We start from the raw sequence: 25,645 nt of genomic DNA, 5'->3' as shown, positions 1-25,645 counted from the left end.
GTGAGCTGAGTGTGGTTCTGACTGTGATAGCTTTGCAGCTTTACCAACAAGTTCCGTCGGAATAGAGATTTCCCAGTCGTGATGAACCGGGGTTAAGGACGAAAAGTATCAGAACTTTTGCACGGAACTGTACCAACACATCAACTAACTTAGGAAGGTCTGCTAACTTAAGTTCTAACCGAACCAATCATGGTATCGGGCAGACAGATTAGGAAGTAGGGAGCCCGCCGAAGGGGCCGGTAGGATCCATATCCTTGCCTCACTTTTTGACGACTTCAACCAACAGACCTGTGTAATACGAGCTGTGAGTTAATGCACGATTAAGCTGCAGAGCTCTGATAGCACTGTCTCTTCAGGCTTTGATCTTGGGATACACGAGTTTTGAGCGAAGGCTTCACGTGTTCGCAGAGAGCACTGTAGGACTTCTCAACGCCGCGGTTCGACGGTTCTCATAACCTTCTTCTTCTTCTTCTTTTTTTTCTTCTTTTTTTTCTTCTTTCTTCTTGGGAACAGGCATACGTAGCCTGAGCAGAAAAGCTTATTTCGGACGAGAATATGCACCTCGGGCTCTCGGGGGTGGGATCAAATCCACTCTGTTACCGCCGGTCTGTTGGTCGAGACAGGTTGACAGGGAAGCATGCCCAACGTATTGCATGGAGTAACTGGGACTGTTATGATCTTATGAAAACTCGGTCAGTGAGAGTCCTTGTGCTAAGGGGTTGGAGAACAACCGACGCAGTATAAATAGAAGTTTCGTCGCCGCAGTACTTGGCTCAACCGTTCAAGCACCTCATTCCTCAGTTCAAACTCCTCAGTTCAAACAGACAACATGAAGTTCACCACTATTGCCGCTACCCTCCTCACTCTCGGCTTTGGAGCTGATATAGCTGCCGCCGCGTGCTGCGACGTCAAAGTCTGTGATGAATTTAACCTCAAGGGCAATTGCAAGAATGATTGCTACCCTTATCTCAAGACGGTCAATATCAACAAAAGCGGGCTTCGCTCATCAATCGCTTCTGGGAAGACTGACAAGGACTGCTTTTGTACCTTCGGCAAGGACAGGTATATATCCCGTAATCTGGTTGCCAGCCTTATCACATCAAGCTAACACGTCAAATAGTCAATCCTGCATGTTAGTCGATGACAAGAGCAAAAACGCCCCTAATCATTGCCTTACCGGTATCAACAAGTTGTACTGCTCACGTAATTAACGTTAACTCAGTTGAGCCAACTTCATCTTGAGAGATCATTAAGGGAGATGTAATGACTTAGACGTATTGAGGTGCATGTTGGGGGTTTAGAAGAGACTGATCTCCGCTTAAATTTGATGCAACTAAACAAAAGACAAAGTTGATTTGTATGAGCTTAGGCTTCAAGAATAACTATTGTCCCTGACTTTCATTTCTTGTTCATTCATCCTTTACATATTCTGGTGCGAACCGCCACCGATACGCCATCTCTACTCCAACAGGAATAAACAAAACAACAGACACAATCTGTCCAAAACCCCAATCTTTTCCATTGTATTCCTGACCCATGTTCTCAGACATTTCCTCCTGTAGCCTCCTCAGTGAGAAAATCACCCACAGCAACGGTACAGATAAACCAACAACCGCAAAGAGAGGCACTATCGCAGCGAGTGGCCTGTCACTGAACCATATGTTGACTCGCTCCCGCCAAGAGGGCTTTGTTTCCAGTTCTTGACCGTCCTTTGCTTCGTCGCCATAGTCGTAGTACGTACTAGGTAAACCAGCAAGGAGCCAGAACTATCGGATGCCTCAAGAATTCGAGTGACCGTAAGAGCATCATCGTACCACGACCACCATTGGAAGCTAGCTTTTCATCCCGTGACTCTGATGCTACCTTGAATGGGGGTGAAGGAGGTAAAGTTGTTTTACCACTCGAAGAAAACGTGATCTCGATCTAGTTGTAATCTGAAGTTTTGATTGCTAGAATGAGACACTAATGACATGTTATTGCAGTACGAAGCGGACCGGAAAACTTAACCCCGCGATATTTGGCGGCCGTCTAAGGCAGAATCTTGTCAGAAGCGAGCTCATGAATGGTTGAGCTCAGTAGACCCATTTTGTTAGGCAGGTGATACACATTAACACTCGCCTAGTCTTCGCTCTCTCACTGTGCAACTAAAGTTTGTTACTCCATTGCACGCGCCGTTAGCTCGCTACACACCTTGAAGCGCAGACGAGTCCATTTAAAGGCTGATCATCCCGATCTCATTTGCCGACATGATAATATGTACCAAAAATATATCTAAAAGTAGTGTGACAGAAACGAGTCTGTCGGGGGAGACACTACACACACACACACACGCAAGTCTATTACGCCCGGTAGGCCAACGCCCAAAGGGCTCTGAAGCTAAAGATACCTGCACTTCGCTAGTCATTGCCTTGCTCTCGCCAAGCCCATACAATTTCCGCCTTATTCCTCCCAGCCTAATCATCGCTCTTCTTGGTCCTCGTGTTGCACCGACCGTGATGGTGGCCCACCTGGGCAAATCTGCCGCAGACTTGTGTCATGTCGCATTGGTAGGCTTTGTGGTTCGTGATCTGTTGGCAGTTGTAGCATTGCTTAGGGCGGTCACGTCGTTCAAACACTTTCGTGGTGCCAGACTCCCCTCCAGCCACGAAGAACCCTTCCTCGATGAATCGCCTGGCTTCTGAGCGCTTTGAGGTATACGACCATCGAGCCATACGCCTTGGGAATGTCTCTCCTGCTGAGCCATGCTACTTTCGCGATCTCGGTGTCGTTCTCCCGGCCAAAGATGTCGGTGACCTCTGCTTGAACGTTATTCCTCTCGTCTAGCACCACTATACGGTTGATATTATCCACTCTGGTAGGATAGAGGTCGTCCCGTAGGATACGGGCTCCTGGGGCTAGTTATGTTTCTGCTACGCGTTTTATAATCTTATGTTTGCTCTCGTCTCTGTAGGTGATCCTGACGCGGTGGGGATTCTTTGGGTCCCTACCCTAGTCACTGCTCGGCATCGCCACGTGGGATTTTCTAGTTTGGCGCGGATTTGGTTCTCGACTGTCGCTCAGATCATCCCGGCTAAGGGCCTGGCGTTATTATCTTCTGTTCTTAAAACGTTGATCGTGCAGTAGAGCGTGTCTGTGGGGTGCGGTCGAGGTCGCGGCCCTGGGATCGGTCTGAGGCGTAAATAGTATCAGCCGTATGATGTTAGCATATGATCGTTGGGGTCCGTTTATTGCAGTCGTAGTAATAATTTCGAGCTGCTCACGGGCTTGCTGTAGTTCCTTGGTTATCTATTCCTTGATCTCTACTATCTGCTTGCCCCTCTCATGCATTATCTCCTCCTGCTTTGCAACAGCTTTTTTAAGTTCCCTGGTTATCTCTATTTATTCTTTCAGCGCTTCCTGCAGCTGTTTGGTCTCCCTGCACGACTTCCCCCGGAGATCCAGCGCCTTCTGTAGTATTGCCCTTCTATCGCTGCTACTGCTGCCACTGCTGCTACTCTTTTGGACTTTGGTCGGTCGGTTGATCTGTTCTTCGGCCGGCATGGTTCGCGTCGTCTGCCGGGTGGTCTTTCGCGTTTCTTTGGCGGTATCTTCTAGTTGCCGCGCGGTGTCTCGGACTTTGCTCGTTGGTCTCACCACACGACTCGGTCGCTTTGGCGTAAAAAAAGGGGCTATCTTTTCCTCCTCCTCAAAAATGCGCACGAACTCTTGCCGAACCTGGTTAAATTCGTCTATATGGTCCCCCTTTATCTCGTCGATCTTATAACCAGTCAACCAGTAGGGTACAGCCAGCATCTCCACGGGCAGAGCAGAAATCCATTCTAGATCCACGAAACAAGTGACATTCCATTCTTCATCGACGAAAATATTGCTAGCATGTAAATCAGTGAATTAAAGGGGAATGGCCCATTTCGAACCTCTTTCTTGACGTATTTATAAGATAATGCTTGCAGCAGAGTTCTTACGGCCATGCCCCCGCGATAGTCTCCATCATCATAGGCTATATTTGGGTAACTGAGGAGATGGTTGTCATGGTATAAAAGCATATCGGAGACGAAGGACTCTGTGCACAAGTATGTTTCCATCTTCTGAATCATTCTTGGTGTACCATCGTTCTCGAATATCATGATTGAACACGTCAATTGTCGGTTCGTTAATCTGATATAGCAATCGTCATAAAACTGAAAGGATCCTATACGTGGCTGAGGAATGCGGGCGAGGGAGAGCATTGCGCGGGCTACACCTCGAAATAACCGTTTTCTGCGGCGCACATCGTCCGGATGCTAGGCGGGCCGATAAGAAATTTTCCATCAAGATGCGATATGGAGTGCCATGCGTCAAGTCGCTGTCTTCCCTGGTCTTTGGCATGATATTAAATTAGGCAACTAGGCCAAATATCTTACAGCCTATATCAATAAGCAGATAATAATATACTAGAGATATATATATTAAGTTTAGAATAGTATTATCTTTAATAGTATTAACCTAAGTTTATAATAACTTCTAGTTCTTAATTTAGTTAAATATATAAAGGGCTAATATTAATAAAGATATACCCTTTTATAACCCCTAAGAGCATTTATCTAGCTAATACTAACAGCACTTTATTTATTCTCTTTCCTAAGCTCTAAAATACCCTTATAGGATATAAAAGGTATTAGGATAAATGTATTTATAGATATTAAGTCTAGGAGTTACCTTTATAAGACAGTATTATTAGTAGGCTTTTAAAATAAGAAGATAAAAAAAGGCATTATATTATTAGATTAAGATATATTATAAGAAATCCCTAATATAATTATATTTTAAATAAAGTAGGTCTAGTAAGAAGGACTATTAATAATTAATGTATTTAATAAGTTATATATAAAATCCTTCCTTTTATACTAGCCTTAATAGTACTAAATATAAAGGGGAAGGAATTAAGCATAGTATTAATATAGTTTAACCTTCTATAATATATATAAAAATACCATTTTTAAAAAAAAGAATTAATATTTTAATTAAACTTTAAAACTTCTTTTACTATTATCTTACTTAGATATTAATATTCTAAATATATATTACCTCTAATCAGATATTTAATAATAACTTATTTTTTTAAAAAATAAGGATTTATATCTCCAAGATTAGAGGCTATGACCCTGGAAAGCTGTGGTATTATTGTGGAATGGAAGAACTTGACGGGATCTTGTATTTTCCTGTAGGTATGGTCGTATATGTCTAGAGGTCCTCTCTATATAGTAGATAACCCTATGCTTTCCGTATAGACAATTAATCGCTTAACTAGCGTCCTTATTGCCGCTTTCTTAAATCTGGCGTAGAGCAGGGACGCAAATCTCCCCATTGTGAGGCCAAAAATTAGTTACAGTCAATAATAGGTAGAGTTTCGCGGAGCTTGCAATTCTGTAGTGATGGCTGATGGTGCAAGGATTCCCTTGCAGACGATTATGGGATACCTCAAAAGTGGTCAGTCTGCCCTTCATTGTTCTGAGACAATTTCTGCAAAATCCTTAACAGAGCACGTTAATCGCAAGTTGGAGAACTTCAGCGTCTTTTCCATTTCGCATTTATTGCTCTGAACCAGTTGAGCTTATTAGCTGATGTCACTGGACTTGGAAGTCTGTAGACAAAGCACTAGTGACGCCACTCCATCGCTTCCATCACTGAAGCTACACTTCGTCAACAACAAAACCAGACAGAGCGACAACTCTATTAAATCCGTCGTTGCTACAACTCAAGCAGCATGGATATTAGATGTCTACAACAATTACACCAACTATTGTTAAACGATACAGACTGTTTCCCTTTTCCTCTCCCAATTCCCCTCCTTATTAAACACCAGCGGTCCTAAAAGTTCATCTTCTCGCGCTTCTCTATTGTCATCATGAAGATCGAAAGTAAATGTGCCAATACGACGAAAGGTTCGAGAGACGACACAAAAACCTTCAGATGTCAATAGGTCGTCCTCTTCTGCGTCATTGAGGACAAGGATTAAGCCTTCGTAGCTCTCCCAGACGGACTGTTCGTATCGATCGGTTTGACACCAACCTAATTGCAGAGGAACACTGTAGACCCGAATCCACTGAGAAGATGGTATTTCGTCTGGGAGGTCTATAGTGCAGGAGCTGGCGAATTTGTGTACCTGTTGGGCTCCTTCCGTGGGTTCTTTGATGCAAGCGTTTCCTGAAATCTTATTATACTTATTGGAGGAGATGATTAGATATTCATCATCCACTCGATTGTTTGATGTGTCGCCGGATTGTGGAGTTTTCATCAAGTAGCATTCCCGCAAATGGCACTCCATCTCAATAAATCCCGCCTTGATCTGACCAGTTGTCGAAATCGAGTAACCAGTCTGAGGCTCAACGCAGACGTCCAAGATCCTTGCAAGCTCAACTTTCTTCCCATTCCAAATCCACGGTATGTATTGCTCAAAGAAATCGACCTCGCCGTCCAGCGACGCCCAACTCCACGACGGAGCGCGATAACAATCTGGTCGGTTGGGTGACGATCCAGACTTGGGACGCCATAAGAGGCTCTGCTGGAAATTTGTATCGCGCCACAGACCAGCGACGTATTCCAGCTCCCGTGTACTTTTGTTCGATCCACGTCTCGCTTCGACGATTCTTTCGACGATGCCTTGTAGTGCAACGAGTGTGTCGGAACGAAAAGTAAGTTGAGCTTTGGTGTATCTGCTAATAAAGTCGTTCCAAAACTCCGACGGTTCTTGCTGCAACTTCGAAGCTCTCGTGAGCTGTTGGCGAAGATACGACAAACTTGCAGTCTCGTTCAAAATAGAACTGAACTTAGGATCCAAGCCAATTGGAAACGTCTCACTTGCTTCTGTCGTCGCACACGACCAAACCATTTGTTTCGATCCAAACACCAAAGTCCGCGGTGATACCAAAAGTTCCTGTAAGGCCCAAGCTCGACGACTCAAAGGACTCTCGTTGATGGTATCGAATAGTAAGCGCTCGGGTTGGTGCGGATATATAGCCCATGGGTAACTCACGCCGTGATAGGCAGCGCTGTGCATGATGTTTGCGACGCATGGTCTCACTGCTCGAGGATCCCTGCGGCAGAACATTGAGTCTTGTACACTTGATGTGCCAGCTGCGGCGAGGGTCAGAACTGCTGAACCGTATATGCTACCCATCTGTGAGGACTCCTTGATCCAGTCTGGTTTGGAGTCTTGAACGATGCAGAGCGCATCTACCCATAAATAATCATAGCCGAGATCTCTTGTTGTAGTGATTGCATCGCGGATGGTGGTTGGTAAGCTCGCCAAAGGGATTTCCTCTTGGAATGGAGTGAGAGTTGCTTCAGTGAGAGTGACGGTGTTGTCGGTTCCCCAGCAGTAACTGAGAGCAATGTAATTTACTGCTTCTGATGGAATGGCTAGTCGAGGTTGTTGAGATTTTGACCCGACATGGATAAGTCTCGTTGGACGCCATTTCGACTGTCGTGGTTGGAATTCTTTGCATATGGGGTGTGAGCGAGTACAGCCTTTAATCCATTTCAACGCAAGCTGCAAGTTCTGGTCGTTCATTATCGAGGCATGTCTGCCAGGGATCGTCTTGATCACATGGCTCGTGTCCGTTTCTGCAATCAAGTCAGTCAGAGTTCTTCCATGCATTCGCAATCTGACCTTGAAGTGGCCGTATTCGCAGATCGAACGAGACCTCGCCCAACACTGACTCTCTGTCCGACCTGATCGCCAGCCAGAACTCATCAGGAAGATGGACCCCCAACGCAATATCAGTAATTGCCATGCTCGTCCTCTCATCCCAATCCAACTTTCCGCTTGGATCTCGCTCAACAGTGCGATACTTGAAGCAAAGCCGAATAACCTCATCACCACCCAGACTCTGAAACGTCTCTTTCGACTTTTCATCAAAGGCGTGTGCGATTATTATGCAAAGATGACACCCTGATGAACTTGTTTCTGTGAGAAAGTCTCGCTTTGTCTTTGACCACTTTGCCCATCTTGACACGTCGTTCAGAACATCCCAACTTCTGTGATAGGAACTTTGCTCGTTGCTGGCGAATCGGGACCTGTGGGTTTGACAGGTATATGGTGTACAGCCAACAATGGACATGGAACATGCGTGGGTGCAGGCGTCGCAGAGCCGCGATCTCTCGAGTGGTGCTGGCCGCATTGTGATTGTTCCCCTTCAGTGAATTGAATAATTGAAAAATAAATATGGAGAAGGAAAAGAATTATTACTAGGCATGTTGATATATATGAGGTGGTGTTTGTCACCTTTTGGTAAGGCTGACTCAAGAATTAGCTCGTATACGGTATGACTCAGACCGGCGCAACACCCCGGCCGGCTAGTCAACAACCATAGCGCCAGATAATATGTCACTTCGCTGTTCTTATTACTTGTTTCAGTAGTAAAAATATCACTTTGCTGACTTCAAAAAGGCCAACGGTCATTTCGATGTTCAGTTTCATCTGCTACAACTCCGCCTCAGCTCATTAAGCCGCTGTTGCAACTTCAAGCAATTGGAAACCTCTGACCCATTCAGGCCAATCGATCATCTACCCATGTCCGAGACTCCTTCATTATGAGGAGCACGACCTCTGTCTAGACAAGATTAAAACAAAGACATTAACGGACATGACCGAGTCTGTCATGGAAGTCACCCTAAGCTATGCCATGACTATGTCTCGACCTAAGGTTAATATCTATAGAGCATGGAGGCTTTCAATTGTGTTTAAAGGTCAATTTGAATAAATGATATTACTTGAAAACTCAGCCCCCCATCGCTTTGCTTATAAAAATTGATCAATAACGAATACCGAGCTATCAATCGCAGATCGGATAGCTCAAGGCCAACATAGAACTGAATACTGTCCTCGGTCCAACATTCCACTAAAGTCGCGACGATTGCGCCTCAGGATATTCTGAACATGACCAGAATGGACAAGACGGCAATTTGTTCATACCCCCATCCACATCAAATGCCCACGTAGCCCGCCTGCTCTTACGATTCCCATTGCAGTGACCTTGAAACTGGTAAACCTGCTCACTCCGTGAAAACGAACTCCCTGGCGTAGGTGAGGGAATGCTCCAACGACAAGGTGAGAACATTGCCGGCGACCGCAAAGGCTCGCGATCTGGTTGCTCAACGCAAAGCTCCGTCAATCTTATATCCAGACCTGAAGTACAGTCGCATAGATTGTTGCGCTCCTCAGAACCCTGCCGCATAAAGCCATTGCTTGGATTGCGCAACGTAAGATTCTGCGCAGAGCAAAGATGCGGCTGCAAACTCTTGCGACGATCAGTCGCGCTTTTACGTCTGCGCGGAGGAGGCTCGAGGGCGAAGTGAGGAGGTGTTCTGCCGTTGAGTGCGATTACTGTAGCGCGGCGACGCTGTCTTGGAGCTATCAGACGTGGTGGGCTTGTGTCTTTTGTGAGGCCGCATATATCTGTCGGAGTCTTGGGCCCAAAGGTTCGTGCTGTTGGGGCTGAAAGATAGGAACTATTGGTGAGGTTGAGCGGTTGAGGCACCATTGTGAGAGACTGCAGAGTATGACCTGATGTTTAATAATGTCAGAGGAGCTTTTGGAGTTTGCACCCGAATGTAGTCATGATGAAGTGTCTGATTATATCCGTTTGGCAGTTCATACGCTTGTTCACGTAATGTCGCATGGTAAAGAAAGCATTTTGTTTACTCATGCCGAACAAAATGATGAACTTAAGAATATCGTGAACTTGGTTTTGGTTCATGCACTTATGAACCTTGTTTGCCCATTTTCGCCTGTTATGGGCCGTTTTAGAACACTGCTGATTGTCCGAGAGCGCTGAGTCTTGGCGTTGGGGAACTTTGACCTCCTGGCGCTCCCGAGGTGTGAAGATGAAACAGGAAAGTGGAGAACGGCGTGAACTATTATAATGGCATGATCTATTAATAAAAGAGCGTATTCCGATTTTAATTGACTTTTATTTTTATCCAAACTATAAGCGTGGCTTCGGCGATAAGCTGAGATGACCTTGTTTCCCTCATGCAGCAAGCGATGGGGGACTAAGATGCGAACGATTATGGCGAGAGGAAAGGCGAGCTCGGCAGTGTGAAATAGAGCACAAGCAGCTGTCTAGCTAAATGAATGAAGTTGTTATGTACTGAGAAGACTGTAGTAGAAATAACTATGTACACAATTTATCCTCTTTCCTCCCGCTTTCTTGTTGCTCTTGTTTCTCTCCCCCACTTGGATCCTAATATCTCCCCTCCGCAACATCAACCCCGAATCTGACAGTATTCCTCTTTACCGGGATTCTGACAACAGCAAGTCTCAGGTAAGACCAAACCACTTAAAGTCAAGATCCTCATGAGTAGGCACGACATGTCCGACTCCAGCTGCAGATACCGCGACAAACTTGGTTCCGTCTCCATAGATCATGGTAGTGTAACCAGACTGTGGAGTCGACGTCTCATTGCGGGTAAACGAAACGCCCTGAATGGTCGACCACTCCTTGATCTGCTCAAGAAGGTTCCGGTAAAAGACAAGATTATCCGCAGTGCCATGCCAGGTCTTGAATCGGGGGTACGAGCCACTGTAGCCAGGATACATCGACTTAACCTGATCAGCCCACTGCTGTCCGGTCTTGATAATCTTCCCGTCAGAGCAGACACGGTCAGAACTAATGGGGCTCGATCCAGGAGACCCGGCCATGCATCCAGCAGCAACACCAGAGTAGCATGTAGCAGCGGCGAAGCGGTCCGGGTAAGTCGCGGCGAGAACATTGGTCATCATGCATCCGGAGCTGGTGCCCGTGACGTAAACCTTCTTGGGGTCGGCCTTGTACGTCTTGATGACATAGTCGACCATGCTGACGAGAACTTGACTATCACCCTGACCATCATGCTTGAGTGTCTTGGCGCTCGCGACATCCCAGCAGTTAAAGTCCTTTTGTGATGACGGAAAGATGAGGATCACGCCGCGTGAGTCGGCGAGGGACTTGTACTTGGTCTGCTGGAAGTAGCCTGGTCCGTTTCCACCGCAGGCGTGGAGCTATATCCATACGGTCAGCACAAGAACTGAGTGAGATGATGGGCATGGCTCACGGCGAGCATCACTGCTGGGCTAGCAGGCAGATTTCCGGGAATGTAGGCCTGCATGGTTAGCTGCGTGCCGTAGGTGTTTCCAAAGTTGGTGATGGTCTGGAGCTGAGCCGCAACAAGGCTGGCGCCGAGGCTCAGCTGTGTGAGCAGCTTGCGGGGTGAGGGGAGGCCGAGCATGGTGAGTTCTCCGCTTCCTATGAATTGATGGTGTTTATTCCTTAGTTCCTTGGCCGTCACTGACCAAAGCTTTATACCTGATGCTGGTCATGGTGATATTGTCGGCTCAGGTGAGTTCAAATGCCGGTGTCAAATACCGCGAGATCCGGAGGCAGCATGTCCGGTATAAGACCCCGCAACCGGTAAAAAGAATAAATACTCCATGTCTGTCGCGGGAAGCATCAAATGGTAGACAGCGTCGTATGCATGAATTGATTAAGTATTGTTTCAAGAGGCTATTTCCAACTCCAACTTATCCACCCGAGGTAGTGTTATTTACCCCGCACATCGGGCGTCATATATATAAAAAGGGTATGCCGCAGCACACGGAGGATCGTCCTCCGTAATTGCCAGGAACAGTAACTGGTACCTGACTAAGGATGTTCTGGATAAATAGGGCACAATCCGGATGAGTATGTTCCGCAACCGCCAACAACAGCAACTGCTTCCTGGTTTTGATCTTCTTATTCGCCGCTGCATTGCTTCATAACCACTATTGCTACGGACTCTGACCATGTTCCTTTCTAGAGCACAGGTAGTCGATTTCTTGTAGTCGCTAAGAGTGCTGGCTATCGAAGTCAGAATAGGCAGGGGCTGTCTCGAAACACTTCAAGTCGATGAGAAGAGAGAGAAGGGCAAAGGGGATACCTTCACGACGTGCAGACAGTTCGGCGATGGACCTGGTGATCGGAGATCTATTTTCGAGGTGCTGCATCAAGACGTCTGCGGGCTATATCGATGGTTATGTGCCGGTCACCATGCGCTAGATTACTCGAATCGCTGTGTTAGGACATATTCATGGCTGGCTACTCAATCAGCCTCGAGTGTACGTGCGTTTGGATGGAAGAGCATGATGATACTTGCGTAAGGCGGAGGAGCAGATGCAACAAGTGCATAGGCGAATCGTTAGAACAGTGAACTCATGTCCCAAGAAGATATCTCAACGGATAATACTGTAACTAACTGCGAATGCCGGTCGCTTCCAAGCTACATGTGTTGTGTGGTCATATTGGAAACGCTGAGGCCATTAACATAGGACAATTTTGCTCCAAGCCTTTCATACAGCGCCCCGAATCCCTTGCCCTAACCAGATGGTATCTTCAGCCAACAAAAGACACCCTATTGTCGCCTCATATCAACGTGATTGTCAGTCAGGGCTTATGATAGAATTCTGATTCGAAGAGATTTGTCAAAATACCGTTAGTAATGCGCCGTTGTTCTTTTTCATTAGACGTTGTTCCAGACTAAGCTTCCGTGGACATGCGTTCATTAAAATCTTTCTTTGAACATCGTCATTGGTGTTCAGTCAGACCATCCCTGTTCTCTGTCAATCCATGATCTCCCTCTAAAGTTCACTTATGTAAATCCCAAAACCTCTTATACAATGAGGACCAAGAAGCAAAAAAGTCTACACTAAATTTACATGAATCCCTTCTCAGGATGCCTATTCTTCACAACGCCATAGCCGTGACTGAAGCATCTGATACGGTTACGTTGGAGGCTGTCAAGAACTTTGCGTGATCTGAAGACTCCGCACGAATATCCATTTTCTCCAGGAACGTCTCTCCGGCCAGGATCCTGCTGTTCTCGACTCTAGTTGCGTGCCAGAGACTAATAGTAAGATTAAACTGTTCGCTGAAAACGGTGTTCAAACCAAAAAGCACGTTGGTTACTGGCATTCATTGTGCGATGGACATCATAATCGGTTCTGAGCCATCTGAGACAAGACATCAGACGTATATCAGAGGGTATGTTCCCAGTGTGAAGAACAACATGACCCATATTTACCGTGATGGGTCAAGGACTCCACCCTTAACCAGCCAAGGAGGTCGCCTGGAAGATAGTCTCCCTGAGGTGATGCAGTGGTGCTCTTTTCCTTGGCCCTTATCTCCAAGTCTTAGCTGCCGTGGTGTCGCAATCACATCTACAGTAAATGCTCAACGACTTGCAATGGGCTGCACAGTGGTCTCTGCAACGTCTATCGAGGTCAGCTTCAGAGGTTCCAGAAAGTCGCAGCGCGTCATTTTCGGGATCAATCGGTTGTCCTTTGACGTTTGTCGGCTCATAGTATTAACAGTCTAGCATTGACGGCTTCAAATCTTTCGCAATAGGAGTTGTCTTCCATCAAATGAACATCAAGTATATCATCACTGATTCTCAAGATAGATGCGATCAAAATGTCATCTCATAACGCCGTAGGTGGCATACATAATCGGAGCATGATTGAAAACGTTGAGCAGCTTATTGGGAATGTCCTTTTTCAGCCTAGGAGCGTTTTCAATCTCGATAAGTCGGTAAATTTACAGAGACTACTTGCCTTGCTTTTGCCCAGACTTCTCCCAGTGATAAGGCATATTTTATTAGTGACTTGTGATAGAGAGAATCCTATGAAGCCAGTACCCAAAGCTCTAAACATATCATAGAAACTACTTTAACATACAGAATCGGACAGCATGGCTCCTTTGCGTTGGGAGAAGAAGGTTGTCCGATTCAGGCCAAAGTCCAGCCGCGTGGCGATGGCTTCTAGAAGCGCCAACCTTGTGTAAGTTAGATTGAGTTGGGAATTGGAACAAGGAGGATCGACGCTTGTGGCTGATGAAAAAAGATATCGTTTACTGGAAACCTGGCGATGTACAAGTCGATGTTAGCGAGAATAGTTCCGCACAGAGTAAATATAGACCAACAAAACGGGTCTGAGTTGTTGATTGAGGTAGCTTTCATATCCGCAGACTTACTTCTCGTGATCCAATATGTGTACGATTGCCAAAACTACCTATCTTTGAGGTCATCGCAGCGAGGATGACTTGACGTGGCGTTTCACATCACTCAGTCGACATGCCTGCAAGGGCTCAATATTTCCGATTAGCGTCGTCGCAGGCTGTGTTAGTGGGTAAGCACTGGCATGCATCGGGAAAAACTCAAAAGTCAAAAGACCGCCAGTGAAGATGATGTGCAGGATCTAAACTCGATTCGGGGGATCTTAGCGCTGGTGCCCTACTCCAGACTCTGGGATTGACTAAATTTGGGCACTAGTTCAGGGGGTAAGATACCCAATGCCTCCCTATTTCCGGTCATCCAAACGTGATGCACGTATTCCCAATTGTAGGATATCTATAGATAGCATTTATGCTCGGTAGAGCGCAAACGCGTCAGTGTGTTTGAACCTGAATATCGGCAATTGCAGCATGACTGTACGCCCAGCTCGTTGACATTTCCCATCATGGCTGCACTCGCGACTCATGTCTCTGACGAATTACATCACCATCCTCCCCTCCCCCAAGTCTCGGCCCATCGGCAAAATGCTTCTCTCTTTAATACTCCCCGTCTAGAGCCTGAATCTGGTTAAGATTGATCATCCGTGGCTGATCTCGAGCGATCGAGGGGAATAGCGAAAACTCTATCGCGATTCTCCATCCCAAGAAACACGTTAGTGCCGAGTCTATTCCCGAACCTCGCAGCCACCGTCAAAGCGCCAGTGTGCATGGTAATTTGCTTCTGGCCACTCACGCAGCGCAGAGAAGAGGCACACGAAACTGGCGTACACCAAGATAGCCACCATCCCAAGTCTCTTGACCTTTGGTATGGTGTTGAAGCAAGTTCGGTGGTGCCAGTGGCGTGTCTGTCGAACGTTTGTGGAATAGCGTTTCACCTCGACTTTTGCTTAAGTGCTTTTCTTTCCCCATGCGGTCTTCGTCCCCGCGAGACTGAGTTGCAGCGTTGACCCGTTCACTGTCTTCATGTCGCCAAAATGCCTGCAGGGCCGTCCGGTGTTGTTGTGTTGGTATGGGATCAATCGCGAGCTCTCAGGATCATCAATGTCTAACAATGGCACGCCCAGACCGTCATCTACGTCCTCATCTCGCTGTCCGCGATAATCATCGGCGCCCGAATCTATCTACGATTAGCAATACAAAAGCAGCGCCTCGTAACAGCAGACTGGCTACGAATATCAGCATGGTGCACGGCATTCGTCGCCAGCTTCTTCGACATACTCTATGCGAAAGAAGGCGTTTTGCATCCCGGGATCAACTACACTCTGTCTAATTGGGATGCCCCGTTGGAGCAGCAGATCAGAGTCCGAAAGGTAAGTGTTGTAATTACCCACGAGGGAGATTGAGCTGATTGAAGGTCGCAGTACAATTGGGTCAATCCTTTCCCATTTTACACAACGTTCTATCTCTGCAAGGCATCGCTGCTCGTTATTTATCTACAGCTATTTCCACCATTTATGGTTATAAGAAGACTCATGGTCTGGATCGTGGTCGTGTATTGTGTCTGCGCCTACATCGTCACCATTTCTCTCCAGCTGTTTCTCTGCTATCCAATTCAACGGAACTGGTATTACAGGACAATCATCTTCGAAATTCCCTTTCTAATACTATTGTTAGGTCTGTCACGAAGCCCGAAGAAGCATGTGAAATCACCACGATACTTCTTCTGTTCCAAATCAACTGGGCGTTGCATTTCGTCGGAAGCATTGCTCGAAAGTTCGCCTATTCTCTTTGGCCTGCAATACAACTAATAACTTTGTAGTTTTCTGTCTTCCGTTCTTTATCATCCACAATCTCAATATGCGAAGGAAGGTTAAAGTCAGTGTATACTGCATCTTTCTCTTAGGAATCATCGACATAGCCTTTTCCCTCACGCGCTTCTTGACCATTCAGCTTGGCGATAGCGAAGACTTTCGATCTTTTACGATAATCGGCATGTGTATTTCACGATAAAACTTGGTAATATTATCTAACCTCTTGTCAGAACTCTGGTGTTCCCTCGATGTCTACATCGGTCTCGTCATCTGCTGCATCCCAGCTCTTCGACCATATCTTCACAGGAAAGGAGTCAACTACAACATCCAAGAATCAGGACGCCCTTCGAAGTCTGGTCATGCGATACGCCGGACAGGCCAGAGCGGATTTGAAGAGATAATCGAGGGGTCAGGACTTGAGGGCGATTGCCGAAATGATTCATGGTCTGCATCTCATTCTTGTGAGATTACAGCAGAATTGAGTGATAAAAAGGGAAATGGTAGTGATATCGAGCTGGTTAGTGTTGAGATCAATAAGAGTAGTGCGTAGGTCGGAGATATTCAGCGCGATAAAACAGCAGCGATTAAATACAGCATCAACTACTTGTCCCTCGAGTCCAGTCGAGTCGCGACTTACAAAGTCGTCTCCCCGAGGGTGTTGAAATGGGCAGAGCACATGTCTCAAAAATCCCAACTCATATACTTAGGTTCCAAGTGTATGGAAGAAGCGGTAGTTGCTAACATCTGTATAGTGATCGAGAATAGACAGGATATCAAGTCAGAGGGCCAAATATAATGTGCTCAAACTCTTTCAAAATTCATCACGTTCAACTTCATCAGTGTTAAACTCACACGCTAAAGCGACACACGAAGAATGTCTGCAAGGACCACCGCCTATTCATCGTGGACATTAACTGCACGAAGCTCCGTCACGTCTCATATGTCGCTAGTTGATCTTTGGCAAAGGATAATAACGGGATGAATAATACAATTTAGACTATTGATAAAATCTTTTTCAACTTCATCATGAACATAGTCCAGCTTTTGGATGAAAATTACAAAACTCATCATAAGCTTAGGTTAGGCTTCTCATACCAGTTTAGGAGGAATGGTTGAAATGAGGATTCATGGTGGTCGGACTAACAACCGGCTCGAAGCCAGCGCCTTTCTAACTGGGGCTGGCTTTAGGGGTGCGCTTCGAGTCGCACAGCAACAAGCTGCAATGAGTCGTGACCAAATGTTGGTGTACAGGCCGAAGAGGTATCGTGTCCTTTTCATCTGTGTTTGCAGTCTCAAGTTCAACCTTATGAGCAGCAATCAGCTGCATAATTGCAGGCTGAGGAGGGCAGCATCGAGTGCGTAGTAGTTGAAGGTTGGCGCGACGTGGGATGCAATGTCTTTTAGGATGTTTACCAGCCTTTCGGTGATTGATAGTGGCAGTGGCATCCGTGGCTGGGGGATGAGATGATCTTGCGCCAAGCTTTGTTGGTCGTTTGTTCCGTACCTTCGAAGGTATCCTCCGTTCCAAGCATAGACATCATGTTAACAAAGTCGAAAGCTGCGATCGCGGTGGTGGACCGATTCCGCTCAAGCCCAGCAGCGACATTTTCGAGCGCAAAGAGGCCAAGAAGGAACGCGAGAAGTGGCACGAGAAGGAAAGCGATCGTTGGCAGCTTCATTTTTAGCGGCGCTTTGTCGAACAGGGGGAAATAACAGAAACGATAGCGTTAATTATATGCGAATTTGTAAGTTATTAATCAGAAAGGCGCAGAAGCCAGCTTAAGAGATGCAAATGTGATTATGGGAGGGGGAACAAAGCTGTGAAGTTTTCATCTACTACGGTCCTACTCCAAGTACGCAATATCATTACTAGATCCCTCTTAATTCACTACAAATATGTCAAATAATAAACGCCTTTACACCAGACATGGTTAATAATTTCAGGGAGAATTTCCAAGTTTATAAATAAATTCGATTTTAATCAACTTCTCTAAATTGGAGATTTAACAGTCTCCATAGCAGACTCGTTGTCATACAATACTACTATTGTGGCCCCTGGATGGTGAAACGTAGCCATTTAGCCAGCGTTCATGGCCGAGAGCCCATGTGCTTCTGATTGCCAGATTCCAGCCTTTGGTTCACCTCTTCCAGCCTCTGGCCCATCTCTTCCAGCATCTGGAGCACCTGCACCTGTAACAGCCCGAACTGTCGTCGGTGACCTTCAGCCACTCGCTGGTCCACTCGATTGGTGGCTAAGGCTACCATGCCCACGACCAGCGGCTGAATCTGATGCAGTTTTTCGACAAGCAGTACCATCTCACTCGGGGGAGGCATGGCGGTACCTCGCTGGCCCTTTGAATCGGGGCGAAGGATTACCGGATATGTAGTCTTTGTTTCGAGAATGGAGTCTTCGAGTTCGTTTAATTGAATAAGGATGTTGTAAGAGAGGTCCTGGAATGGTGCCATCTTTGCAGTGTAAATGGAGAAGGGAAGTTTTGGATAAGTATAGTGGGTAGATGTGACTAAATTGTTAATTGGTGTTGTGATATTGATCATAGAGTGGCACACAAGCCCATTTATACATATTGTCCAACCCTTGAAGAGGGTTTGTTCACATCGAATAAATCTACACATACGTGGTCCCTGGTAGTAACATGAACGAATGTTCAGGAAGTGCTGCAAGGAATGTGAACACAAACCATCACAAAGGAATGATCAAGGCTTTACTTCATGAAAGGAAAGCTATGACAATGCATTTCAGATTTCATAGAAGCATCCGTAACATGAACACGGTTCAGGTTGAAACTGGAGGACAAAAGGAGTCATAGTTCTTTGTTGAATTACTGTCTTTGAGGGGCACCTGAACAAAAGGACAACCATTGTACTTGCTAGAACACATTATTCACGATGCACGGTTTATTCAAAAAGCCAATTGTGCAATTGGCTCTGTTTATTATAACCGCCACCTGGCCTCAAGCGGTGGCTCAATCGAGTCATGTTTGTGATTCACCTGGCTCCGGGGGCTCGTGAATATGATATCGCTTCTGGGATCTGGTTTTATTTTGAGTGGGAAGTTGTCGCAAAGATAGAGACTTAAACGTAGACCATAGACAGCCAGCCTATCAGAATATGGAGTTGCAGCGTCTTGGCAAAATTCAACGAAATTGGTTGAAAGCAAAAGTAATATAAGCGGCGACCAAGGGTCTTTAATTAATTTGAGGAGGTGATGAGTTAAGAGGCTTCCATTAGTTCTTTGTTGAAACTGGCCTCTTAGGCCGGGAGGTGGAACCATAGAGCAAGAAAACATCAAAGCTGTAGACAGGCGGGAGAAACAACTAATCTAATATTTAATAAATGTATATCAAACTTAGCTAAGTCCTGGTGTAATGTAGGATAGCGGCCCCCAGTTCTCTTACCACTCTCACACGTCCCTGACAATACCAACTAGGGACCTGCACGTCAGTAGGTGTTGGCTGGTTTGGGCTAACAATCATTGTGTTCTGTACCAACGCGGCATGGAAAGTCAGATATTGCTGGTCCTGGCGAGCTGAAAGATGAAATGAGAAGATTTGGATGAGTCGAGGGATGCAATCGAGGTCTTTCCCCGCAAGTTCCGTCTACTAGCGGCGGTGGTTACCGCAGATGCCGTCCGTCTTGGCGATCTAGTCAATCTAACGGCCACGTCCCGTCCTCAGCCGCACCGAATCAGGAGCTGGTGGCTGAACTATTGACTGTTAACCTGAACCAGCTTCATTATAACTATAGCGTAAGCACTCAAAGGCTTGGAATGAGGCTATAGGGATCATTCTCAATTGGTTAGAAAGGAGCCGTGGCTAGCTGACATACCTAAGAGAGGTTCAGAACCACTGTGAACTAGAGGAGGCAGCCCCAATCACTTGGTGGCTTGGGCCTGGACTAATCTGTAAAGCCACCCGAACTTCCGCCTCCAATAATTTTAGTGCTTGATCCGTGCTTCCGCCCGCCACCAAGCATCAGCTCTGGCAACTCTGCCGCTTTCGATATTTTCGTACTCAGCCGCTCTGGCTAGTAGACCTCTAGCTCTTACATTCCGACTCTAGGGAAAGGAGATAAGAGCTGAGAGGGTAGAGGCCGGGAATGAGCGGGTCGTCAAGGGAGGCTATTGAAGTTAGATGTTAGAGGAATATATAGAGAGCTAAGTATCAGTCCTCAAGCCCTCATCCCGGACACCGTAAAATACAAGAATACAACAGCAGACAAACAAACAAACAAACATTATAGTGCATCTTGGTCAAACATGGCTTGGCACGCCCAACTTGCACTGGTGCTGGGCTTGGTCTGCCTCGCATCAGCCAGGTGCACCGGCATGTCAGACGACTGCTCCTCCAACCCCATCCCCCTACGCCAATTCAATCCTCTCAACTTCCACGCTACAACGTGCAACCTCAAATGGAATAACGGCTGCACCAGAAACAAGAACGGGCAGCTACAGCAAAAGCCTCCTCCCTTCTTACTATGCAGTTCTGGGCAGTTCCCCTCCGGACTGATCCCCGTCGATGCCTATACACTGGCGATGCAGACGAGGGGCGCTGGCTCTACACAACAGTCGGCTAAGTACACGCTGCACGGTCTATGGCCTAGCTCGGCAGGCGGCAATGGTGCAAGGGATCAACCCTACGGGTGCCTCAACGGGGAGGAGTTCGATGAGGGCATCCTCAAGACATTTGGCGACCTGCTGAGCTACTTCTGGCCGACGGACCCAAAGTTCGGAAACACAATGCAATGCTTCATATTGTCGGAGTGGATGAAGCACGGCACCTGCGCCGTCATCCCCGGCGCAGACGGTAACGCATTCCGCCTCTCGCAGGAGGCTTACTTCCGCACGGCGTTTGTGCTTGCGAATGAGTTCAATGCCAACGCCGCGCTGCGCCAGCAGCTTGACGAACCGGGTTCGGAAGATCTGGAGTCGAATGTCAGCACCGGCTGTGTGCAGTGCGCGTATCTCGCAACGGTGGACTGGGAAGGGACTGATGTACAGAGTGTGCCGCGCATGTCGGGTGATTGCGTTAATCAGTGCTTTGCGTGCGGTGATAGCTGGGATATATGCCCGCCGGCGCAGCTCAACAGCACTGTAGAGCTTGACCCTAGCAACGCACCGGTGGACACGAGCGACGGCGGAACTAACAGCGATGGACTGGCCAACTTCGCGGTGCTGGACTTCGCCATGCCAGCCTTTATCAGCAACAACACTTCACCCTGGGAAGGCACCTGGCGTTCATTCGGTGCCGAGCAGGGCGGGTCTGGCAAGTTCCAGTTCGCGCAGACTTTTACTGACAAGGTCTTGACGGTCACTACTGACAGTCCGTACCCCCAGACGTGTAGCTACGAGCGGCTTGGGCCGAAGGAGCTGGTTCTGCGATGCGGTGGCAATCGTCTCGAGGAATGCCTGGTGCAGCGACTACCAGATATCGGCGGTCTTGAGGCGGCCTTCTTGGCCTGCAATCACACTGGTCAACCGGCACCAGCGAGCTTCTACACTGCGATGGACACACCTGGGTGCGGTAACTTTCTCATGTTCCGCTGTAAGGCGTCGGCCGAGGGGTGTTCCTTTTCCCCAGATGCTACCTCAGCGGCGTCCAAGTCTAAGACCAAGACCAATTCTGGCTCTGACTCTGAGCCTAGCCTTGTTAGCCACTCCCAGCCTGGCATTGCCGGGGCACCGACTAAACTGCTGGGCCTATGGCGTTCACTCCAGGTATCCAGCCACTATGAAGAGGGCCTCGCGAACTGGAGCTTTACCTCCGATGGCCAGGCGTCGGTGAAGTGGCCCAATCACCCTGAGCGCGGCGTGGAACGCTACTCAGTCTCTCACTCCAGAGAAGATCCCAGCAGGGTGCTCCTCGCCACCGCCAGCGGTGCTATCACGACCTGTCGCTTCAAGTTCCAATACCAGCCAGTATATTCCTACGCCGTGCTCGACTGTACAGCTGGAGATAAGAAAGTGCAGTGGGCAATGGGACGGTGTAATCCATGTAGCGCCGAGTGTCGCTACTCATGCAGTGCCGAGAACGACAACTGCGGCGCCGGGTCGTGCGACCCTTCCGAGTCATCATCTGCTGGTGCCCTGCCCTCACCTCAAGGTGACAGCGACCATAGGTGGTGCACTCCCGAGGACTCCAGCTGCTGGCCTACCAAGACGGCGATTGACAAGCTAGAGAAGGCTCTGGACCCTACAGTGCCCCGACTTGGCGTCCAGTGGAGCAACTATCCAGCACCGCAGCCCGCGCCAGTCCCAACAGGTTCTATCAACAACCAGGCCTTCTATGGCTTGGGTAGTAAGGGTCTTAAAGCGCTGTACTATTACGAGGATATCGCTGAGATGCAGCGCCCGTGCTTCAACATCAAAGACGGCGTTAATATTTGGAACACAGCCTCTGATATGTGCAAGGCAGCATTGCACCAGAATGAGTACCGCAATTGGAACCCCTTCATCGTCGTCTTCCCTCTTAACCAGCGCCATATAACTGCAGCTCTCAAATTCGCCGCGCAGCATCGCCTGTGCATTGCAACAGCTGGTACTGGCCACGAGTACAACAGCCGCAACTCATGCCCGACAGGCGGGATCCTCATCCGCACAATCCTGCTCAAGAACAAGGAGTTTCTTCCCACTTGGAACGAGGACCCAGCCTTGGCACCCGCTGGTGCATTCCGCTTTGGCGCTGGCTCCATCTTTGCTGAGATGCATGCCTTCTCTGCCAAGTACGACCGTGTCGTGGCGTCAGGCTGGTGCTCTACAGTCGGCATGACAGGCTACCATCTCGGTGGCGGCCACGGTCCTTTTGCACCGTCCATGGGCCTCGGCGTTGATAACGTGCTGGAGATTGAAGTTCTACAAGTCGGTCGCAACATTCACGGCCAGACTGTCGTTCACAAGAAGATCGTCAGTCGTCGGAAGAATCCACAGCTCTTCTGGGCCATGCGCGGTGGCGGCGGCGGTGTCTGGGGCGTCATTCTCTCCATGACGCTCCGCGCTCACGCTGTACCTGACGGAGGCCTCAGCCGCGTCTTCATGTCCCAGACCGGCACGTTTTGCCCTGGATCACAGAACAAGTTTGGTTATGAATGGCTGCGCGAGATGTGGCCTCGCTTCGCAGAGTGGCAGCTGCGGCTCAACTCCAAGGTGAGCACACAGCCGGGCTTCTTCATTGATACCAGCAAGTATAAGAAGGGCGACCTCTGTACAGCCACATGGACTTTCAACTTTGAGTACTTCTACGCAGGAGGTCAGAAGGAGCAGGACTATGTTATGTTCCGCGACAGTCTCAAGGACGTGCTGCAAACAAAGACTGTGCAGGAGGATAACTTCAGCTCGGCGTATGACTACCTCCTTTCTATGCCCCCGAACAAGTTTCAGATCACCGTGATGAACCCGCTGCCAGCCCCACACGAGCCCTCCGACGATGCCACCGGCTCGCAGAACTCGGTCTTCGTCTCGCGCGAAGACATGGAGACAAAATTCGCCTCGACCATGATGGACGTGCTGGACATCTGCGTCAACAGCCTCAAGACTCCCGATAAGACTTCCCCTGATCCAATGGGTTACCGCTGCGGTTTCCACTACCTCTACACGTCGATAACAGGCAATCTCGGGAGCGCGCAGCCAGGCGACACGGCCATCTCTCCAGGCTTCCGCTCGGGTCTCATGCTATGGAACGCGCGCACGCTATCGACGAAGCAGTGTGAGGACACGATCTACAAGCTTGGGTCGAACAGTTATTTCTCTGAGAGCTCGTATGTTATGCATAACTGGACGGATAGGTACTGGAGCGAGAAGAAGTATAAGCAGTTGCTGGCTGTGAAAAGGGCGCACGATCCGGGGAATTTGTTCTGGTGCCATCATTGTGTTGGTGATGATCCTGATGACGCATATGGGAACCCGCTGGGTGTGAAGAAAGCGCAGGACGTTAAGGTTGATTCTTATAAGAAGGACGAACTGTAGCGGTTGTGCTTTGTGCTGGTTATGTAACGGTTCTATATTCAGGGCTTATCCATGCCTCCGGTAGCTTGACACTTGATCTGATACTATATACCATTTGATCTAGTCGCTACATTGCTCTTTGAGTTATAGTCTTCCACTGCAATGTGCCATAACGATTCAGAAGGGTGACAAAGCGCAAATAATGATGTTACATGCTGTATTTTTCAAACCCCAACATAAAGGTATTTCCCCTCTTCTTCCTTTCCTTTGTAACCCAACAGTCTTGTTGCTCACCTTATAAACTTCGATCTTCACAAAGGTCTTATCATAGAAGCCAGTTTCGCTGCCACAATCCACTGGTCCCTTTGTACCGTTGGTCTGTACTTGTTCAACTCCATTTCGAACAACAGCAAATTGAGCGTAGCTAGTGAGTCAGGAGACCTTGAGTACGCTAACGTCCAGGATAAGTACTATGGTACCTGCTTAGTTGTTTTCTCTGTCATTTCTGTATAACGAGTCCCGATACACGAATGACAGAAGAACAGAGCCCCTTCGTGATACAAGCCACGACCGCCATGCTTGACAACCGCAGCTTGATGCAAAAGGCTCTTTGAAGCAATGTCCTCCATTTGGTGTTGCGCGCTTAACTGCTCTGCGTGGCCCCAATGTATCATGTCGATAATACTAAACATAACATCACAACAGCGGGCAGCAAAGAGTTTGCATATCTCCAATAGACTTACTTGTGCTTAGCTTGCAAGTGTAAAAGGTTATTTCTCCCTCCGTGGCAGACTGCATAGCAAGACTTATGATAGTGTAGATTGCCTTTTGGTTACAAAACCACCTCGAGAGTGATGGGGATCTGGGGGAGACTTAGGTCAGTTTAGATAGAAATTTAGGTAACATTAGTATAAATTAGTAGACCCTGAGATCAGTCTTTTGGTAACGTTAATACCCTATTAGATATCAAGAGTTTCGAAGATCGCGTCCCAGACACATTGTTCATCGACGATCTCATCTCACCGCGAATTTGGCAGAGATGAGATGGCCGTTAAATACCTTCCGTCAAGACTTCCTACAGTAAAGCCATATTATGACCCCTCGCCTCTCATACATAGATCTACATCTCGCTTGTCAGCAAGGACATAAAAGTTCATGTGCTGTTTCATACGAGCTAAGCTCTCCATAAAAAACAACGGAGCTTATGCCGCATCCGCTGTTCTAACTTCGCCATTCGAGCCTCTGATAAAATAAACCGAAAAGCCCGGATCGACCTTCACCCAACCTCCCTGCTTAGGCATACCCAACCAAACGCCACCTTGGCATTTCTTTTGGAATGCACGATCACAATTGCTCCAGTGGATGGTTTGGCCAACACCATTAATTTCATCAGTGCTCTCTTCTTTCGCGGCAGCATCAAAGGCTTCCTGGTCAAATGGTTGTACCTCCTGTCAATTACCATTAGCGTCACACTATAGCCGTGATCACCCAACAGTTCTTACCATGGCCGGTTCTCAACGTTCTGTTGATGCACGTGTGGTGAATAGTGACAGCTAGGATACCGTATTTGAGTTTTCGAGGTTACATCTCCGCATCTGAGGCGCGTAACAGGTCACGTGATTAATGAATCATGTCATGGCCCATAAATCGATCAAGTACCGGGTAAACTCCCGTCGAGCATGATGAATTTTATGACGGTCGATCAGCAATAAGTTTAAAGAACATAAATAGACAGACTTAGGAGGATCTGTGTTTCTTTGCGCAAACTTCGTAATTCATTCAGCCTTTCAAGGATAAATGTAGCTACCCGATACCGAGAGTTCAGCATGGTAAGACTAAATTGACCTGTACACGGTGGTTCAATAGCTAATTAAAGA

The 25,645-nt window shown here is 47.7% G+C and overlaps 10 protein-coding genes across 10 annotated transcripts; 3 read left to right on the top strand and 7 right to left on the bottom strand.

The window, feature by feature from the left end:
* Positions 1–829: 829 nt before the first annotated feature.
* Positions 830–1,211, top strand: FOIG_09659 (uncharacterized protein; the record flags this gene model as incomplete). The annotated part of the gene is made up of 2 exons (XM_031209938.1): positions 830–1,062; positions 1,121–1,211. The coding sequence occupies 2 exons, from the start codon at positions 830–832 to the stop codon at positions 1,209–1,211; spliced, it is 324 nt and encodes a 107-aa protein (XP_031060189.1).
* A 1,322-nt stretch (positions 1,212–2,533) lies between these two features.
* Positions 2,534–2,743, bottom strand: FOIG_09658 (uncharacterized protein; the record flags this gene model as incomplete). Its single annotated transcript, XM_031209937.1, has 1 exon — positions 2,534–2,743. The coding sequence occupies one exon, from the start codon at positions 2,741–2,743 to the stop codon at positions 2,534–2,536; it is 210 nt and encodes a 69-aa protein (XP_031060188.1).
* A 635-nt stretch (positions 2,744–3,378) lies between these two features.
* Positions 3,379–3,988, bottom strand: FOIG_09657 (uncharacterized protein; the record flags this gene model as incomplete). Its single annotated transcript, XM_031209936.1, has 2 exons — positions 3,379–3,868; positions 3,963–3,988. 2 exons carry the CDS (start codon positions 3,986–3,988, stop codon positions 3,379–3,381), a joined length of 516 nt encoding a protein of 171 aa, XP_031060187.1.
* Positions 3,989–5,743: 1,755 nt separating this feature from the next.
* FOIG_09656 (uncharacterized protein) lies at positions 5,744–8,159 on the bottom strand (the record flags this gene model as incomplete). The annotated part of the gene is made up of 2 exons (XM_031209935.1): positions 5,744–7,602; positions 7,649–8,159. 2 exons carry the CDS (start codon positions 8,157–8,159, stop codon positions 5,783–5,785), a joined length of 2,331 nt encoding a protein of 776 aa, XP_031060186.1. The 3' UTR covers positions 5,744–5,782.
* A 720-nt stretch (positions 8,160–8,879) lies between these two features.
* On the bottom strand, positions 8,880–9,521 carry FOIG_09655 (uncharacterized protein; the record flags this gene model as incomplete). The annotated part of the gene is made up of 1 exon (XM_031209934.1): positions 8,880–9,521. The coding sequence occupies one exon, from the start codon at positions 9,519–9,521 to the stop codon at positions 8,880–8,882; it is 642 nt and encodes a 213-aa protein (XP_031060185.1).
* A 526-nt stretch (positions 9,522–10,047) lies between these two features.
* FOIG_09654 (uncharacterized protein) lies at positions 10,048–11,539 on the bottom strand. Its single transcript, XM_031209933.1, has 2 exons — positions 11,074–11,539; positions 10,048–11,020 (listed from the first exon to the last, which is right to left on the bottom strand). Exons 1-2 carry the CDS (start codon positions 11,245–11,247, stop codon positions 10,301–10,303), a joined length of 894 nt encoding a protein of 297 aa, XP_031060184.1. The 5' UTR covers positions 11,248–11,539; the 3' UTR covers positions 10,048–10,300.
* Positions 11,540–15,034: 3,495 nt separating this feature from the next.
* On the top strand, positions 15,035–16,212 carry FOIG_09653 (uncharacterized protein; the record flags this gene model as incomplete). Its single annotated transcript, XM_031209932.1, has 3 exons — positions 15,035–15,067; positions 15,125–15,370; positions 16,042–16,212. The coding sequence occupies 3 exons, from the start codon at positions 15,035–15,037 to the stop codon at positions 16,210–16,212; spliced, it is 450 nt and encodes a 149-aa protein (XP_031060183.1).
* Positions 16,213–16,979: 767 nt separating this feature from the next.
* Positions 16,980–17,490, bottom strand: FOIG_09652 (uncharacterized protein; the record flags this gene model as incomplete). Its single annotated transcript, XM_031209931.1, has 2 exons — positions 16,980–17,263; positions 17,316–17,490. 2 exons carry the CDS (start codon positions 17,488–17,490, stop codon positions 16,980–16,982), a joined length of 459 nt encoding a protein of 152 aa, XP_031060182.1.
* A 409-nt stretch (positions 17,491–17,899) lies between these two features.
* FOIG_09651 (uncharacterized protein) lies at positions 17,900–18,277 on the bottom strand (the record flags this gene model as incomplete). Its single annotated transcript, XM_031209930.1, has 1 exon — positions 17,900–18,277. One exon carries the CDS (start codon positions 18,275–18,277, stop codon positions 17,900–17,902), a length of 378 nt encoding a protein of 125 aa, XP_031060181.1.
* A 1,810-nt stretch (positions 18,278–20,087) lies between these two features.
* Positions 20,088–23,789, top strand: FOIG_09650 (uncharacterized protein; the record flags this gene model as incomplete). The annotated part of the gene is made up of 1 exon (XM_031209929.1): positions 20,088–23,789. One exon carries the CDS (start codon positions 20,088–20,090, stop codon positions 23,787–23,789), a length of 3,702 nt encoding a protein of 1,233 aa, XP_031060180.1.
* Between the last annotated feature and the right edge of the window lie 1,856 nt (positions 23,790–25,645).

This window comes from Fusarium odoratissimum, assembly GCF_000260195.1.
Source record: "Fusarium odoratissimum NRRL 54006 unplaced genomic scaffold supercont1.16, whole genome shotgun sequence".
Lineage (NCBI taxonomy): Eukaryota > Fungi > Ascomycota > Sordariomycetes > Hypocreales > Nectriaceae > Fusarium > Fusarium odoratissimum.
Note: the sequence above shows the minus strand (reverse complement) of the source record. Positions and strands in the feature narration are given on the sequence as shown.

What these genes read in the sequence shown, in the direction of transcription:
- FOIG_09654 (XM_031209933.1), bottom strand. Translation starts at nt 11,247, where the DNA reads ATGCTCGGCCTCCCCTCACCCCGCAAGCTGCTCACACAGCTGAGCCTC. An exon ending in GCCCAGCAGTGATGCTCGCC is followed by an intron (nt 11,021 to 11,073) that starts GTGAGCCATGCC and finishes GTATGGATATAG; the next exon opens with CTCCACGCCTGCGGTGGAAA.